Consider the following 18217-nt stretch of genomic DNA (forward strand, 5'->3'; position numbering starts at 1 on the left):
AGGGCCAAATGAGGCCAGACGCTCATTCATGTCTACCTTTCCTCCTCGGCTTTTAAAAATCAAACGCAGCCTCAAAAAGTGGCAAAAATGAATAAAGAAGGAATCAGAAGAGACTATGTAGCCCTCTTGGAATCATAAAGTTGGAAGAGACCACAAGGGCCATCAAGCCAAACCCCCTGCCATGGAGGAATACACAATCAATGCACCCTTGACAAATGGCCATCCAACCTGTTTCAAAACCTCCAAAAAAGGAGATTCCACCATCCTCCGAGACAGTATGTTCTACTGTTGAATAACCCTTATCATCAAGTTTCCCATACCTTGAACCCAATACGTCCTAGTCTCTGGAGCAGCAGAAAACAAGTTTGCTCCATCTTCAACATGACATCCCTTCAAATATTTAAACATGGCTATCATGTCACCCCTTAACCTTCTCTTCTCCAAACTAAACATACCTAGCTACCTAAGCCACTCCTCATATGGCATGGAATCCAGACCTGTTATCATTTTGGTCACCCTTCTCTGGACCTGTTTTAGCTTGTCAATATCCTTCTTGAATTGTCCACTCGTTTCCCATGACCCACACTCAACTCCTGTAAGGGCTGCCAACACTGGATTGGGAAATAAAGTACACCCTCCTAAGCAGTCAATTTCTCTAGGGCAGTGATGGCAAACCTTTTAGAGACTGAGTGCCAGGGGCGGAGCGAGGGGAAACTGCACCTGGGTCACACATGCACCTTGTGCTCCTGCCACACCCCTGACCTGCTCTGGAATGCCCCCAGAATGTCCCAAAATACCCTCGCGCTGCCCAGTGCATTGCGCACCCCTCGCCCCCTTGGCGCTATGCCACAGCCAAGTGCCCAAACTGGGGCGACAGCTCCGTGCCCACAAAGAGAGCTCTGAGTGCCACCGCTGGCACCCGTGCCATAGGTTCACCACCACTGCTCTAGGGGGAACGACTAGATCTCTGTGGTCAGGAGAACAGCTGTAATTCTAGGAAATCTCCAAGGCCTACCCAAAGGTTGAAAAGCTTGTCTTCCACACACAAACTTTTCCCCTCCCTCATCACATCTGCCCTTCTACTTCTGCAGACTTCTGCCCTTATACACAGCAAACAAGAACCTATCTTTTTTTTTTTGGAGGGAGGGGTAAGGGGAAAGCTAAGAGTGTCAAGACAAAGAGACTGGCAAACTAGAGATTAGAGATATGGAAGTTATTTGGTTGTTTGTTTTGGCTCCCTTTACATTTACCTTGTTTTTAACAAAAGAGAAACAGAGGCGTGTGGAAGAAGATTTGCCACATCTACTGTACACATTCCAAAACTTTTATAACACCAGTGAACATGTAAGCCAATAGCTACTGCAGATTCATAATGCAAGCATAATCCTCTGTCATTAAGTTTAATCTTTTAGAAGATGCAGACATATTTGGCCTTTAGAACTGAACTGAAGTGAACTTGGGAGCAAACAGTAAAGTTCTTAGTGAGTTAGGAAACATACCTTTGTCTGTTGGCTGCTTCCTGCTTTGTTTGAAGTGCTGGATGAGGGGAATACACTTCGTAACAACCGTCGTTTCAAGCTGTTGTCCCTTGATTTGGAGCTAGGACTACCTTCCCCAGGAGGCCTTGTACTACTTTGCCCACCTTGGCAAGTTTGAGGATAGCGCTCTTCAGAGCTCCTTCTCTTTCCAGCATTTTCTCTGTTTACCTCAAGAACCGGGATGTATTGCTGGTGATGAAAACCTGATGCAAATGGGACAAAGCGGCTGTTTGCACCTTGGAATTCCGAAGGCCCCAGGGACTGTGCTTTCATTACTAGGCCATTGGAGTAAACTTCATCATCCAACATGGGTTTATAATCTGGCCACAAGGTCTGCCTTCGAGTTGATTTGCTGCCACCATTGCAGTTGAGGTAGTTTCCATATTTGTCGGCCCAGTCCACTTCAGTGGGCTCATCTTCTCCCAGAAGTCCCAGTGACTGGGCTCTTCTCCTGCTTGTGGGGCTCTTCCCCCTCAGGGTATTAGAACTGATGAGGGAAAGCTTCTGGATGTCATTCAGGATCCCAGAGATGTACCCTTCCACTTCAAATGTGCTGGCTCTGACAACAGTCTGCCACAGAAATACACAAGCAAAATCAGAGTTCTGTACATCCAGTTCCACACAGCTCTAAAGGACACCTGCTAACCATTTCCACACTATTAAATGTATTAACTGATCATATGTCTTACAGGGATATAAGATTTAGAAGATGACATTTTGCTTATGCAAACAGCCCTACCTTAGGCAAGTGTTGCAAAATCCACTTCGTGCTAAACCTTCGAGGCACCAGGCATGCAGCTTCCCTGCTGCTGTTTTTAATTCCCTGTTCCTGGTGAAACCGTGTGTGAGATCCAATTCACACAGACCTAAATGAGGTTTTATTTTAATGTGTTCAGGCAGTTTGCAAAATGAAAAAGGTGAGAGTTTGGCCTACATTAAACATGCCCTTGACGAGCCAACTACGTTCATACAACCTCCAATCTTTTTCATTCTGCCTGTTTCCCCCTAGTGAAGGACACATTGAAACACTGAAAAAGAATAATCGGCAATGCTAAATCTGTGCTAATGATTATTTTAAAACTGTTAGCTCATTCAGAACTTTCCCACAGTGCAGAAATGGCCATGAGGCAAATCTAATTGCATTTAATTCTAGAATGCAATATCCACAGTTCCCTGAACTCCAAACTCTATTACACACCTAATCTGCCTTGTGGTCTAGCCATCTCATTTGCTTGGGAAGGAAGAAGCTTATGAGCCTTGTCAATTCATGGACATCATCTGCTTCCCCACAGGAAGGCACAGCACAATATCAGTGCCTTCCCTTGGCAGTATGCCTGTGCAGGATGGAATAATCTCCCCTTGGAGTGAAAGGAAATCTCCTATTTGCTAACAAGTCAGAACCTTCAATAAAAATGCAAACTGAATTAACTATAGCAGTGAAAACAGACAGTGCCACGTGCGTATATGACTCCTTGATAAATGGTGCAAATGGGTGGATTCAGTCACAGGTGCATGCTACTTGATAATATTGGCCAATTCATACATGTTATCAGCCAGGTTACTGTTTATAAATTCAACTCTAGGCAAGCATGGTTAAGAGTTAGGGTTTGTGTGAAACCCATTTCCTCTTACTGCCAATTGTTTCTCCTCTGCTAGTGCTGCCCCAGCAAAAATTACCCTAATCATTCAAACAAACAGTTTACACAAATGCGTTGCTATATACAGCAGAGAACCAAATCCTCTATTTCAACAAGTAGTTATGTTGCTGATTGTACATCTGGATGAGTCCTTGCTATCTTATCACTCAACTGCACATGGCTTGAACATCTGGCCAGCTTCAACTGAAAAGCAGCAGGTTTGGGAAGATATCAGGTGACATGAGAGCTCCTTGTGTGGTAGTTGGTCTGTGAAGGTGCTTTCACATAATGTCGGCATCACTTGATGGGGCAGTCATCAAGAGACATATGTGATTATCTCACATGGTCAGAAAAAAAGTAGCCCACCAGCCATGGATGATCAAGCAGCAAGCTCAGTAATCCTGTCTAGTCTTAGCTGCTGACTGCAAACAAATAAGTGGGCTTTCAAATACTTGACAGGCTGCAAAATGTGATTTGTGGAAGTGGTGATCTAAAGGCAGCGCAAGAAACTCATTCATTTGAGTTGATGGGTCACAAGCTATCCAGACTTGCACTGTGTTGCTATCAGGAAGTGGTGCCAGTCAAACCAGTATGATTATTTGCCCTAAGTAGCAAGGCCCACCTGAAGTCTCCCTTTGTTTTCATACCTGCAAGGAGACCCACAACCATCAGTGACAACAACAGGGAGAAAGGCAACCAAGACTGCCTTATCCCTGACCTTTTCCTGCATTCCCAGAAGGGAGGAGAAGGAACTTCCACAGGCCAAGCAGCAGCATGTTGCTCTTTCAAATGAGCCGTGACTAACTTGGGCAGCGGCTACCTAGAAGAACCACAGTGCTGCCACTCCAAGGTATATGGCAACACCAGCTTCTTGGAACACAGGTGAGTTAAGCTGAACCCACAGGAGAGTTAAGCTGAACCCATTAAAGTGAATTAACATACTCTACCTATTTTGGCCAGAGGTAATCCAGGTGGGGTGTTTTTTTGGGGGGGGGGATTCTCAAACAGCCGGAGAAGAACATAAATTCTCAAATTGTCTCATGTAAAACAGCCACAAGAAGAAAGTTCTTCTCTTCCCTGTTCTGTCAGGATAAAATATCTACCTGCTTGTGTAGACATGCAACTGTGTTCTTTTGCTTTATTGTCAACAATCTGAAATGCTTTGTCTACCACCCAACTGGCTTCAGAAACTGGAAGCAGATGGGCTGGGCTTATTTCTGTGTATGCAGTGAAGCAGGAAAAAGGCAGGAGAAAACAGTCAATTTTTTTTAAGGAGGCTTTTTGATAGAGCTCCACTGACTGTTTAGCTTTACACCATGTCATACTACGCCATGCTGACAATTCCTGGGTTACTGCCACACAGTGGAGGTTAGAATATCATGTAGCATTTCTTCCCCTGCATGGACTGAGACAACATCCAGATAAGTAAAAAATTTTCGTTGCCCTTCTCTGGACTTTTTCTATCTGTTCAATATCCTTTTTGAGATGTGGCAACCAGAACTGAACACAGTACTCCAAGTGCGGTCGCACCACTGCTTTATATAAGGGCATGACAATCTTTGCAGTTTTATTATCAATTCCTTTCCTAATTATCCCCAGCATACAATTTGCCTTTTTCACAGCTGCCATGCATTGAGTCAACATTCCCATGGAACTATCAACTAAGACGCCCAAATCTCTTTCCTGGTCTGTGACTGATAGCACTGACCCCTGTAGTGTGTATGTGAAGTTTGGATTTTTTGCCCCTATGTGCATCACTTTACATTTTGCTACATTGAACTGCATTTGCCATTTCTTAGTCCACTCACCTAATTTATAAAGGTCCACTTGGAGCTCTTCACAATCCTTTGCGGTTCTCACCACCCTACATAGTTTGGTAATTAGGTAAGAGAGTTGGTGGGGAGAGAGCCATGTATGTTTTGCTGGGGGTGGGGGGTGATTTGTCAGCATCATATCTCACAAATCACCCCCCACCCCCAGCAAAACATACATGGCTCTCTCCCCACCAACTATCTTTCTTAATTTTGACCTCACACCAACCCTATAAGGTACGTTGTTAGCCTGAGAAACAGCTCCAAGCCCGTGCAAGTGGGTATTAAGCATGTAAATCTCTCACAAATCACCCCCAGCAAAACATTTACCAAACAAATGTCAGCATCATCTCTCACAAAACACCTCCAGTGGAATCCACCCCAATCACTTTCAATGGTGTTTAAACTAGGGAGCCCAGGTTCTTCTTTTAAATCCACCTTAAAGGGAGAATCTGGGGTTCCCAGTTAAAACAACATTGAAAGTGGGGACCTCAAATTCTCCCTTTAAGTAAGAACATAAGAACATAAGAACATAAGAACTAGCCTGCTAGATCAGACCAGAGTCCATCTAGTCCAGCATTCTGCTGCTCGCAGTGGCCCACCAGGTGCCTTTGGGAGCTCACATGCAGAATGTGAAAGCAATGGCCTTCTGCTGCTGCTGCTGCTCCTGAGCACCTGGTCTGCTAAGGCATTTGCAATCTGAGATCAAGGAGGATCAAGATTGGTAGCCATAGATTGACTTCTCCTCCATAAATCTGTCCAAGCCCTTTTTAAAGCTATCCAGGTTAGTGGCCATCACCACCTCCTGTGGCAGCATATTCCAAACACCAATCACACGTTGCGTGAAGAAGTGTTTCCTTTTATTAGTCCTAATTCTTCCCCCCAGCATTTTCAATGAATGCCCCTGGTTCTAGTATTGTGAGAAAGAGAGAAAATTTCTCTCTGTCAACATTTTCTACCCCATGCATAATTTTATAGACTTCAATCATATCCCCCCTCAGACGTCTCCTCTCCAAACTAAAGAGTCCCAAACGCTCCAGCCTCTCCTCATAAGGAAGGTGCTCCAATCCTTCAATCATCCTCGTTGCCCTTCTCTGCACTTTTTCTATCTCTTCGATATCCTTTTTGAGATGTGGCGACCAGAACTGAACACAGTACTCCAAGTGCGGTCGCACCACTGCTTTATATAAGGTCCATGCCAAAGGGGGTGGATTTAAAAGGAGAATCTGGAGAATTTGTGGGGTGCCTGCTGTCAGAGGTGCAATTGTTAAGCTAGCAGCACCAAAATTTCAGGGTATTTTTAGGAGACTCTCCTGATGATACCACCCTGGTTTGGTGAAGTTTGGTTCAGGGGATCCAAAGTTATGGACCCTCAAAGGTGTAGCCCATCTCCTATTAGCTCCCATTGGAAACAATGGGGTATGGGGCACCCCCTTTGGGTGCCCATAACTTTGGACCCCCTGAACCAAACCTCACCAAACTTGGGTGGTATCATCAAGAGAGTCTGCTGAAAAATTCCAAAAGTTTTGGTGCTGCTAGCCAAAAAACAGCGCCCCCTGCAGGCAAAACACTGAAAAAACACTAAAAATTTCAAAACACACACAAACAAACCTGCAATTTTTGCGCCCCCCCCCCCCCCCAAGGGGGCGCCCGGGAACATTTGATCCCCCTTCTTCCTAGGCAGATACGCCACTGGTAAAATATCATTGCTTCTTGAGAGGAAACAGTTCATCATTTGTGAGCAAACAGGTTCAAAAGTCATTCTTGGAAAGTTGGGAAATATATGAGTTAGGCTAGGTTCACCCTCCAATCCTTTCTGAAGAGCAGTTCAAGATCATCCAATACCTGCAATCGATGTTGAGTTGGTACTGGTCCCCATACTGGGAACTGTTAATCCTAATATAATACCCATGTAAAGATGGGTGGTTAGTAACTGAGGTATGGAATTCATAACAGTTCTGATGAACTCCTGGCTAGGTCATCCATGAGATACTGCTTTTTCCTTCACTCCCCTGTTTCCCGCATAATGTCTGTGTTCCTGGACGAAGCATCCACCTAGAAGCACCCTAGTTATCACCAAACAGAATTACAGCCATGCCACACTAGTACTGCTTCTCCTTTTAAAACACCAAAACAGATGATCTCTGTATACAAAAGACCAAACATTCCTGAGGCCTGTGTCCAGACTTCCTCCCTCCTTTCATCATCAAGAGTCCCTGTGCAACAGAAATAGGGTTGCCAACCTCTAGGCGGCAGCTGGAGATCTTCCGCTATCACACCTGGTCTCCAGAGCTCACCTTAGAAAATGTCTGCTTTGTAAGGTGGACTGTATGGCATTATACCACACTGAATTCCTTCCCCTCCCTAAACCCCACCTTCCTCAGGTTACGTCCCCAAAATCTCCAGGTACAGTTCCACCTGGAGCTGGCAGCCCTCAACAGAAACAACCATTAAAGAGAATTAATATCTTTTGCTAGACTATAAGAAAAATGCAAATGATTGATTTTTAGTGAAAAAAGCAAATGATTCATTTTACAGCATTTTATCGGAGTTTTCCAGCTCTTCATACTGCTTTGTTTTGCTGGTTTATACCACTGAACTGTCAACTGAATTGTATAAAAGGGTCTTCTTCATTCAAATGTAAGGAAAATTATTGGGGAATGTTACTCTTTCACACTCACCTTCATAGGCTGAAGCTGCACTCGGGTGATCCTTGATGGGTCCACAACTGGTTTGGGCCGTTTCAGGGTATCTAGGATATTCTGCCATTGAGGGGGCAGGCCAATAAATTTCCCCTCCTTAGGATCAAATGATGTGTGCACACGGTGCTCAAAGTTCTGTGGAGCAGAAATCTCAGGGCGTTTCTTCTTCTTCTTGCGGAACATTGTGTCTGGATGAGAAAGAACAAGCATAATGAATTCATGAACTCTGACCCAGCACTAGTTATGGGGAGTTAATAATGTGTTTTGGCCACGGGTGGGTATCTGCCTCCCTATCAGAAGGTCCACTGAGCTAGTTCATTGGAGGTTGGTCTGAATATCACAATGCAAATGTAAGATGTTCTTATGTTCTTAAGATACACATTAAGCTGCTTCCACATAGGTAATATATGAGAAGGCACCTTCTGCATGTGGATCTCCCTTGCAGGTCAGGGTCAACAGCTTTGGGGGTTTTGAGGTGTAAACAGCACCAACTAAAAGTCAGTCTACACTGGTTGCTGTGGGTTTTCCAGGCTGTGTGGCCATGGTTTGGTAGTTTTGGCTCCTAACATTTTGCCCATAGGAGACCACAGCCACACCATCTGGAAAACCCACAACAGCCAGTTGATTCCAGCTGTAAAAACCTTTGACAATACATCAGTCTACACTGGGGGGTTTTCTTATTTGGCTCCTGTTTTCCAAACATTTGGGCACATTCCTTTTAACCTGAATTCTTCCAAATGTTCAATTAGTATTTGAAAAATAAAGATTCATAATTTGTCAAACAGTTTTGGCACAAGATAAAATGTTTGCATAAACAGTAATTGTTATCCTTCTTTGGGCACAGTATCTGAGGACAGGGTGACTCAACATAGGGACCAAACATTCATATATAAACTGTTGATAGTTCAATCATCAAACAGTGTACAAGGGACTAAAAATTCAATCAAGCCTTGTGAAATCAATCAGCTGTATAGTAACTTTCTAAAAGATTTTTTAAAATTCCAACATCATATATGTTAAAGGCTCTTCCAAATCATGCAAAATACCACCCCTCACTGTTGATGTTTGGCAGTATACTATGGTTGATTACCCACTGCCAGCTGTTCCCCACTCTTGCCCTACTCTGGCATGAAAAGTTGCACCAGATTTGCTCTTGCTTTCCCTGCGGAAAGCGTGAAGCACACATGGGGCAAGAGGAAGAAGAAGAAGAGTTTGGATTTTTATCCCCCCTTTCTCTCCTGCAGGAGACTCAAAGGGGCTTACAATCTCCTTGCCCTTCCCCCCTCACAACAAACACCCTGTGAGGTAGGTGGGGCTGAGAGAGCTCCGAGAAGCTGTGACTAGCCCAAGGTCACCCAGCTGGTGTGTGTGGGAGTGTACAGGCTAATCTGAATTCCCCAGATAAGCCTCCACAGCTCAGGCGGCAGAGCTGGGAATCAAACCCGGTTCCTCCAGATTAGATACACGAGCTGTTAACCTCGTACGCCACTGCTGCTCCAAGGAAGAGCGTTGGGACAATAAATCTTGCTCCCGACCTGATTCCAGTGGGCAAGCGCTGGTGGGTAATTGGCCTATGCTAACTAATACCAATGGTGCATTATCCCAGTCACTGGGGGAAAGTCTCTCTGCAACATAGTTCAGCCTTGGGGGAAGGAAGGCAAACACTTAGGCCTTTTCTGATTTCTCCCCCTTTTTTTATGAACAAGCTAAAAAAGCTTTTTATTCTGTCACTGCTTGTCACCCAAGTTTCTTCCTCTTGTTACCATTTTATTATTGCTGATATTATCTAGTCTTTGTTTTTTTCTGATGAAAAGGTACCCAGACTAGTCCTCTACAAACAAGATGTTGTTTAGAATGCTGCCATTTTTACATGCCATCCTTTTATGGCCCTTGCCAGGTGTTTTTTTTGTCTCAATCCTGGGCAGCCTGCAGCTTTTTGTGGAGCTTTTCCTGTTCAGCAGATTTTTAGTTGCCTGCGCAGTTCTTCAGCTTCACACGGAGCTTTCTTGAGCCTCCTCCATACCATGGTTTAGTTATTATTCTCTCAAATCTGGGTCAGAGGCAGAGTGTAAATCTAGTGAGAATAATTTGTACTTCAGCAGACGCAGACGTTTCTGGCAACATTTGCATTCCATGTTCACTTCAGCATTGAGTACAATAATGCCCTACAGAGTCTATGTATTCTTATAGCACGCTGCAGCTTCCCATAAAATACAGTGGATGAGCTTATAGCATTTTTTACCACACTGCCCTCACTTCAGGGATCAGGACAGTCCATAACGCCAAAAATGACATTTTCTACAGTACTGTCACAACAGAATAAAATCAAATTCTTCATGCCAGTGTACTATATCACAAAGCCCACAATAGAACTTACACCATATAAGCAATTTCTAAAAGAATGGACAAGATGCAAATGTTGCCCAGGAATGATATGTTGGAACCATTCCTGCTCTTGGGACAAGTGGAGAAAACCTAAGGCATGAGTATCCCAGGGGTAAAAACTGTGGAGGCCAGTGGTGACTGGAGGAAAAAGAACGAACTACCTCTGATTCCCAGCTTCTTACTTTCTAGCAAACAGTGTACAATGAGAGAAAGCCAGCATTTGGCTAGCAGACTGGAGGCTCAGACAGGCCATGCCCAGGACACCTCCCTCATATTCAAAGCAATACGATGTCATTCATAATGCAACTTGTATCAAGGCCTAACATTGCCTCTAGAGGAGCAGAAGGTTACTTCCACATCACAACATTCCTCTGCAACTTTGCATCCTCCTTTGTACAGTTTTTACTGAGACATTTCAGATGCAAACATAGGAGTTGACTCAACCCTTGCAATTGATACCATGTGAGTCACAACAATCGATTCTCAGGCGAACAGATTTGGGGGGATCAGTAGATAGGAGCATGCTGAGTTCATTGCTATGTCTGAACCTGCTGTATGAGAATTTTCCAGAAGAGATCAGGACTTGTCTTGGACATTAAGCAAGTGTGTGAGCTGCAGAGTTTATGAATAATCCCTGTTATTCATTCTTGACAAACGGTGTAGCAGTTTCATGCCTCATTTCTCCCCAAAGAACATACACCACAAAGCTCTTTTGAATGCAGGTGGAATTAGTCCTCTTCAGGCGTTACATTGGACCATGTGTACAAGGAGAAAGTACTACACATAATCCTCCTGACATGCACAATTGCGCCATTTTGAAAGAGCTAATATGCATATATCCTAGATTCAAAATACACATATGGTTCTGGTACACACATACGGAAGTAGAAAATGCACATTTTGCCTCTTTTGGGCAAAATAGTGATTGCATGCTTTGGGGGGACTGTTTGTAGTGCCTCTTCCAGTACCGTATATGTGCTCAGAACATGAAATGAGTACTTGGGTGCCAAAGTAGTACTTGGGTGCCAAAGTAGAGCAGGAGGCTGGTCAAATGTGCCCTGTATCTGTTATTTGAAAAGAACTTCTGCTCTTATGGGACAAGGATTACTGAATTGATCAGTGTTGACCATGGTAGAGAAATTCCTGATTCCAGATTTAATGAAGCCACAACTTTTCTGACAGAGCTTCAACATATTATTTTAAATGAAATTACAGTGACTAGATTTACTTATGTGAGATACTGGAAATCAGATTCATTCTCCAAGATTCACGAATGGGTTGGCGAAATCAAGAACACTTGTACGATCATGAAACTTGCTTTTTTATTGAATGGACAACGCTCAGAACAAATTGAAAGCATTTGGACTGGCATAATAACTTGCATTCAAACATCCAGATAATTCTAACTTCATTATTTAGAACTTATTCAAAAGGGCTTTTGCACAGGTAAGCAGGACTTAATGAAATAGTTCAGAAAGTTGCATTGTTAAAGGGATAGAGACTTTTATATTAATGGTTATCGTTGTAAGTATGTTCCAGACTAGGTAGTTCTGTGCCACAACAAATAATGGTTAAAAGCTCATGCTTTATTTTGACTCTGAGATTTGTTTGTTTTCAAATTTTTCTTTTCCAAACCCAATTGTACTACTCATTGGATGTCTCATCCTGTTGGTTGTATTGGATTTATACTATGTAATCTGCCTTTAGTCTCAGCGAAAAAGGTGGATAATAAAATAATAATAATACAATGATGTAGTAGTAGTAGTAGTAGTAGTAGTAGTAGTAGTAGTAGTAGTAGTAGTAGTAGTAGTAGTAGTAGTAGTAGTAGTAGTAGATGCTCAAGGTAGGAATCGTGACCAGAATCCAAAGAGATACTTAAGTATTTGCAAGCAGTTTATGCTAGACCAGCAAAATGTTACATGTTTTGCTGCGTACAAATGCCACCATTCCATATCATAAGGTCATTTACAACTCCTTTCAGTAACAAAGGAGTTGTAACAAAAAAGTAACAAAAAAAGTTTGTCTTGTGACCGTGGGGCAGTTATTATTTTTTTCCAGGTGTAAGCCACTGGTCTCACAGAACTAGTTCCACAATGCTTTGGATCAGGGCCCATTTATTTCTCTTTTGATCCCAGAAACATTTGTGCAATTGTGAGAGCTTTGAAAATAAATGAACAACAATCATGGTTAGTTATAATAGCAGTAGCATTCCTCTGTGACTCAGTCTGACTAAGTTGTGAGCTAAATATTTTCTCATCAGCCACCTTGCAAGCCTATAGCCTCAAAGATGGTCATCACCCAACCACTCATTTTGCAGATCCTCAAAGATGACAATTGCACTGGGCATATATACCAGTTACTTTGCAAGCATACCTTTCACATATAAACCCACATGAAACCATTGGTGCCATATTCCAACTCATACCGAACACCCTGATATTGGCTCACAAGTGGTGATGGTTTGAAGTACATGCAACTGTACACAAATAATGCCTCGGTTCCACCTTGCATTCCCACAAGCAATCTCAGATGCCAGACAGGTGATGCCAGACAGGTGGGCATTGAGTAAGGAAACAATGGCCAGATCAAATAATCACAGATGGAATACAGGATTGTTTTAAAATCCTTTTTCAGTAGTAATAATTGGCTTAGGTTTTACATTTCATGCACATTGGGGCAGCACCATTAAATCAGCCAATTACACCTTGCAATTCTCTTGCATTAACAATCAGGTTTTAATACTGCTGGAGCATATTTGCATTTTTTTTAAAAAAAGGGCCCTAAGCCAAACACTTTTTTTGATGTAACAGAAAAGGAATACATGAGGATGATCTTAATTCATATTAGACTGGGACTTGTAAGTAAATATAAAATGCCTACCTGAGGGTTAAGCAATTAAAGAAGGTCCCTTTTGACACATCACATGTGCTCCAGTCACCTACTCGTCTTTAGCCTTTGCTGCTTGCTGCTCACATCTGCACTAAAAGAAATGCCACAAGCATAAGTAATCAGTTGCTGCATAAAGGAAAAGCCGCCGAGGATTGAAATGCTCTCCAAGATTCAGCCCTGCTGCCCGGGGAGCCACGTCACATTTCTCAACTCCAGATATAGCTTTTTCATAGATAATACTATTGCAAAGGCTATCGCATCTCCCAGTGCATATGAGAAAAACCACAGCCGGCAGATTCAGAGCAGAGGGAGGGATCAGCTGGGGAGGAGGAGCGAGGGGAGAAAAGAGCCAGGCACAGATGCAGAAGGGGAAAAGACGATTTGATGGTTCAGAAGGAGCAGAGGAGAGCTGAGCTGGAAGAGGAGAAAAATTGGGCGGGGGAGCGCTCAGTGACTCCCAGTTCAGCAGAAGTACATGGATAACCACCTGTCTGGCAAAAGAAAAGGCTCGGAAAAGAGAACTATTTTCAAGTGACAGCCAAAATCCACCTCCTGGGCTGCCTAAATGTCACAACCGCTCTGAATAGTGAGGTCCAGCAGTCAGGCATTTGTGTGCTGATCACTGCCAACCCAAATGGACTGGCAGAAACAGCACAAGAGGTCGGGCAACTGGGTCAGCCTCCCCCCTCCCCCAGCAGCAGGAACATGATTCCCCTTCCCTTGCCTGCTGTTGGTAAAAGCATTTTCTCTGAGGCAATTCTTGTTCCTCTTCCTCCTATGGTCTGCATGTCCGATATATAACAAAACCAATGTAAGCATGGTGGCGGTGGGGAGTCCTCATCCCAAATCACTTACAATCTGCAATTTGACAACAAGTGGGAGTTACCGGAGGAGGCAGGTAAAGGTATCAGGTGATGTGATGTGAAATCACGTGCAGCAAGAATTGTATTGCCTCAGTTCAGCAAATAACAGCCAATCACTTCCACACCTAGTGAGGATTTGCCTCAGAGATCAACTTTCACAGAGGGAGCTTTCATAGACTCTGGTGCTATTTTTCAAAGGCAGTCAGTTCGCAGCATCAGATGTACATTGCTGGGTGAAATTGCACCAAATAGCCACGAATAAGATGTGGCCAGAACTCAGTTTTCTAATACTGATGGCTAGAACAGTGATTCTTTCCTCATATGAAACTGGCTAAGCTGATGCTCTTATTCTAGTTAATAATTAAGTACAAGGCAAAAAAGGATTAATTATATTATTTTTCTCACCCCTCAGATGTAAGCATCTATTATCTTTGAGCAAGCAGAATTGAAGTGATTTTCAGTTTACTGTTTTTTTAAAAAAAAATCTTAAATTTTGCAGCCACACATAGGAGGAAGTAAGAAAATTTGAAATATAAACTGCTTCCTTTGCAGGTGTAATCCAGTTATCCCCTGCAAATTCTTTTGATGAACCTTGTTGCTTCCCATATTTGTTGTAAGGTTTTCAAGTTATGTAGCCATAAATCTTTATTCCTGACATTTTGCCAGCACCTGTGTGGCTGGCATCTTCAGGATTTTCTCTATAAGTCCCAAAACCTTTGGCCATTCCCCAAACTCCCAAACCCTCCCCCCTTCTATCAAAACTGTGCTGATACTTGATGAAAGAGGGGAGAGTTTGAGTGTGAACAGAGTCTGGCTACCTGTACTGGGGGACATCAAATCCAATCTTCAAAAACTTCAAAGGACTCTTCAAAACAGTCCCCTCCTCCTCTTCTTGAACAGTTGACAGTTGACATCACGAGTATTCCGCATTCACCACTGTGAGACAAGACTTATAGAGAAAACCTCTGAAAATGCCAGCCACAGGTGCTGGCGAAACATGAGGAATAAAGATATTCTGACCATGGCTACATATCCCAAAAACCTCATAACAAATATTGATCTCTGGATGTGAAAGCTTTCAAGAATATACTTGTTACTATCCCTTTGTCATCTGAAGAGGAGGAGGAGAAGGAGGAGGAGGAGGAACAGTTTGGCTTTATCTGTAAAGAGACTCAAAGCAGGTTTTAAACTCCCTTCTCTTCCTCACCTCACAACAGACAATTTGTGAGGTAGATGAGACTGAAAGAGTTCTGAATGAACTGTGACTAGCCCAACATCACCCAGCAGGAATGTAGAAGTGGGGAATCAAATCTGGTTCTCCACCTGCTCTTAACCCCAACACCATGCTGACTCTAAATGGGAAGAAATCTTAAATCCATACAACTGTGTTCCATTAATCCTTTCTCTCTCTCTCTCTCTCTCTCTCTCTTTCCTTGATTTGTTGGCCCTGTCTGTTATTGCTTGTGTCTTCTGAGTTGGCCTGGATCCACCAGACAATGTCCACAAATCAATGTGATTTCTGTTAGCAAAGAGACACTTCCTCCCCCCCCTCCTCCCCGCTGCAACCCAGAATACCCCCTGGAACATTATCAGGAGAGAGTCAAAAATCTGCAGTGGGAGCGGAGAATCAGCAAAAATCAAGATTCTTTTACAGAAATCCTCTAGCGGTCAATGTTTTTTTCTTCTTTTGGTAACATTTCTTAGTCACAGATTGAACCACCAGAGTGAGGAGTGACGGAACATTCCAGAGGCATCCCATAGAAGCCAAACATATATTGGGACAATGGAGAAACCTTTGGAGGTGTCCAATACAGAAGTCTCATTTCTTGATTACTGTCTGATTTCCAATAGTTTAGCAAAAATTAAAAAGTACACAAATGTTTTCTTATTTTTCAAAACATTTTGATAAGTCCTCAGATCTCAGGTTCCCTGATCCTCATGGCATTATAGGTTCGTAAGTTTCTAACTGTTAAACACTCCCTCAAAATTAATCTCTCATTTCTGCATTAATAAATAAATTTTTGCAAGGCTTTTTTCAAACCTGCTGTATGGGAAACAAACAATTCCTCTCTACACCTATATTTGTATATCTGGCATACAATATTGTATGCTATGTCAAGCAAACCCAGTGTTTACTCTTAGGATTTTCTTGGGCAGTGTCATTATTTATACCTAATCATAGAGGTTCACTTCACTTTGCAAACAAACAAAAAATGAAAAGAACTTTTCCCAGAGGAGCTGAACAACTTTTTACTAATATAAATGTAGCATGCATAACCCACTGAATTCAGTGAGACTTGTGTCCAAGTAAAGATGAATAAGGCTGTGCAACACTTTGGATTTTCCACAGCAGGGGTTAGGAACAGAGGTGGGATCCAACCAGTTCTCACCACTTCTCTAGAGGTGGTTACTAATTTTTTCTGAGTGCCGAGAAGAGGTTACTAAAGCAACCTCCCTGCCCAAGAGGGACTGGAGGTACGTGTGTGCGGCGGTGTCACTGTTTGAATCCCACCACCATTGGAACCTGTTATTAAAATTTTTGGATCCCATCACTGGTTAGGAACCAAGAAAGGCAGGCCAAAGGCAAGGCTTGGTACAAGGAGAATGGGAATGCATATGGTGGCTGCTGAGCTGTCTCCATCCTTTGCTCTTTTATAGAGCCATAGCTTTATAAATGCTGCTTTGCTTCCTGACAGGAAAAATCCCTCCCAATTGTAGAGTGAGTGTAAGCATCTAAGATTCTTCTTTTCTCTCTGATAATGAAGCTGTGCTCCTGGCAAGAAGGGTGTTTCCACAGTGTTAGCAGAACTGCAAACTGATGTGATGCTCTAAATCCTTTGTGAACACAGATTACCATTCCATTAGAAACAAGCTTAAGAGAAGGGTCATCTATTCATTACATTGTGGGTATATTTGGGGACAGATGAACAAGAAACTGCAAGTCCTGAACAGTCAGGATTTCTGCACAGAATAAAAGTGTAGAAAGGCTATAAATAAAGGCTCAGACTGCAGGGATTTTTGTTCTGTTCGTTGCGCTTTTCTCTTTTCTACTGAAGAATATCTGAACCATAATAAACCTCTGAGCTTGCAAAGAGCACGTATAGCAGATGACATTCAGTAAGACTTCATGTACATTTACACACCACAATGGTGTATTAAGGGAGGGGTTCTATGGTTGAGAGGATCACTGCTGGTGGCAGTGGCACTTAAGCTCCTCTTCTTCCTGCTCAGGGGATTAGAGGGGTGGAAGTAGGTAGCTGCTGTTTGCTGTGGTTGGAGCCAACCAGGGACTTGTGCTGTGGTGCCCCAGTGACACCCCTTCACCCAAGCAATGGACCACAGAGTGGCAATTCTACTGGAGAAGCTGTGCCACTGTTCACTCACTCATCCACTTGACTACTTGCTCTGGGTATTGGCATCTCACACTTCCTACTGGGTGAGAAGCACTGCACATGAGATCATTGGATCAGGAGGATCTTGCCAAAGGCCTCCCTAAACTCTGGAATCAACCCTGCTGGTGTGTGCAATAAACATTATCGCTTTTTTAAAAAAATCACTCATTTCTACTTTCTCTGAAGATGCCAGCCACAGATGTAGGCGAAACGTCACGAGAAAATGCTACTAGAACACGGCCATACAGCCCAGAAACCACACAACACCCCATTTTTACTTCATTTGCGCATATAATTTGTTATCCCTTGTTTCCATTGGGAAGAAGAGTTTGGAGTTATACCCTGCTTTTCTCAAATGCAAGGAGTCTCAAAGCAGCTTATAATTGCCTTGCCTTCCCCTCCCTACAACAGACACCTTGTGAGTTAGGTGGTGATGAGAGAGTTCTGAGAAAATTGTGACAGGCCAAGTCACGCAGCAGGCTTCACATGTTGGAGTGAGGAAACAAATTTGGTTCACCAGATCAGAATCCCCTACTCATATGGAGGAGTGGAGAATTAAACGCCATTCTCCAGGTTATAGTCCACCATTCTTAACTACTACACTACACGGGCTCATCACACTGGAACATCTTGGGTGATTCCACACAGGCAAAATATAATGGGTTAAAGGGTTTTTAAAAAGTATTTTGGGGTAGAGGTTCTCATGAAATTCACCCCCAAATGCTTGTAACCCATTTTATTTTGCTGAACCTGGGTTAAATGAAAGTTGTTAAATTAGCAATTTCCCCCCCTTTAATCCGGGCTTCACATGCTTCCTGCTTGCCTGTGCGAACTACAGCAAGCAGGAAGCATTCTGTTCTTCCCTACTTCCATCTACCATTATGTGGATTCTGTAGGCATCCACCATTAGGGTGGATTCTTTAGGCGGCCGCCATTTTGTGTTGGGTATGTTTGTGGGGGGGGGGGTGTGATCCTTGGCTGAGAGGATTCTCAGATGCAC

At 43.2% G+C, this 18217-nt stretch overlaps 1 protein-coding gene across 6 annotated transcripts in view; it reads right to left on the reverse strand.

Annotated features, from left to right (window-relative positions):
* PAK6 (p21 (RAC1) activated kinase 6) overlaps positions 1-18217 on the reverse strand; it is a 59315-nt gene that overhangs the window by 22660 nt on the left and 18438 nt on the right. For 4 of the 6 annotated variants that reach the window (XR_007243674.1, XM_048486636.1, XM_048486638.1 and 1 more), the window contains exons 3-5: positions 12954-13053; positions 7668-7876; positions 1500-2108 (exon numbers count right to left, since the gene is read on the reverse strand). Coding sequence is in view for 5 of the 6 variants with exons in the window: in XM_048486636.1 (XP_048342593.1) it covers positions 1500-2108; positions 7668-7871 (813 nt within the window). In the remaining variant the exon portion in view is untranslated. The remainder of the gene's footprint in view (positions 1-1499; positions 2109-7667; positions 7877-12953; positions 13054-18217) is intronic. The other 2 variants (XM_048486637.1, XM_048486640.1) reach the window with 2 other exon arrangements.

Source organism: Sphaerodactylus townsendi, linkage group LG02 (assembly GCF_021028975.2).
Source record: "Sphaerodactylus townsendi isolate TG3544 linkage group LG02, MPM_Stown_v2.3, whole genome shotgun sequence".
NCBI lineage: Eukaryota > Metazoa > Chordata > Lepidosauria > Squamata > Sphaerodactylidae > Sphaerodactylus > Sphaerodactylus townsendi.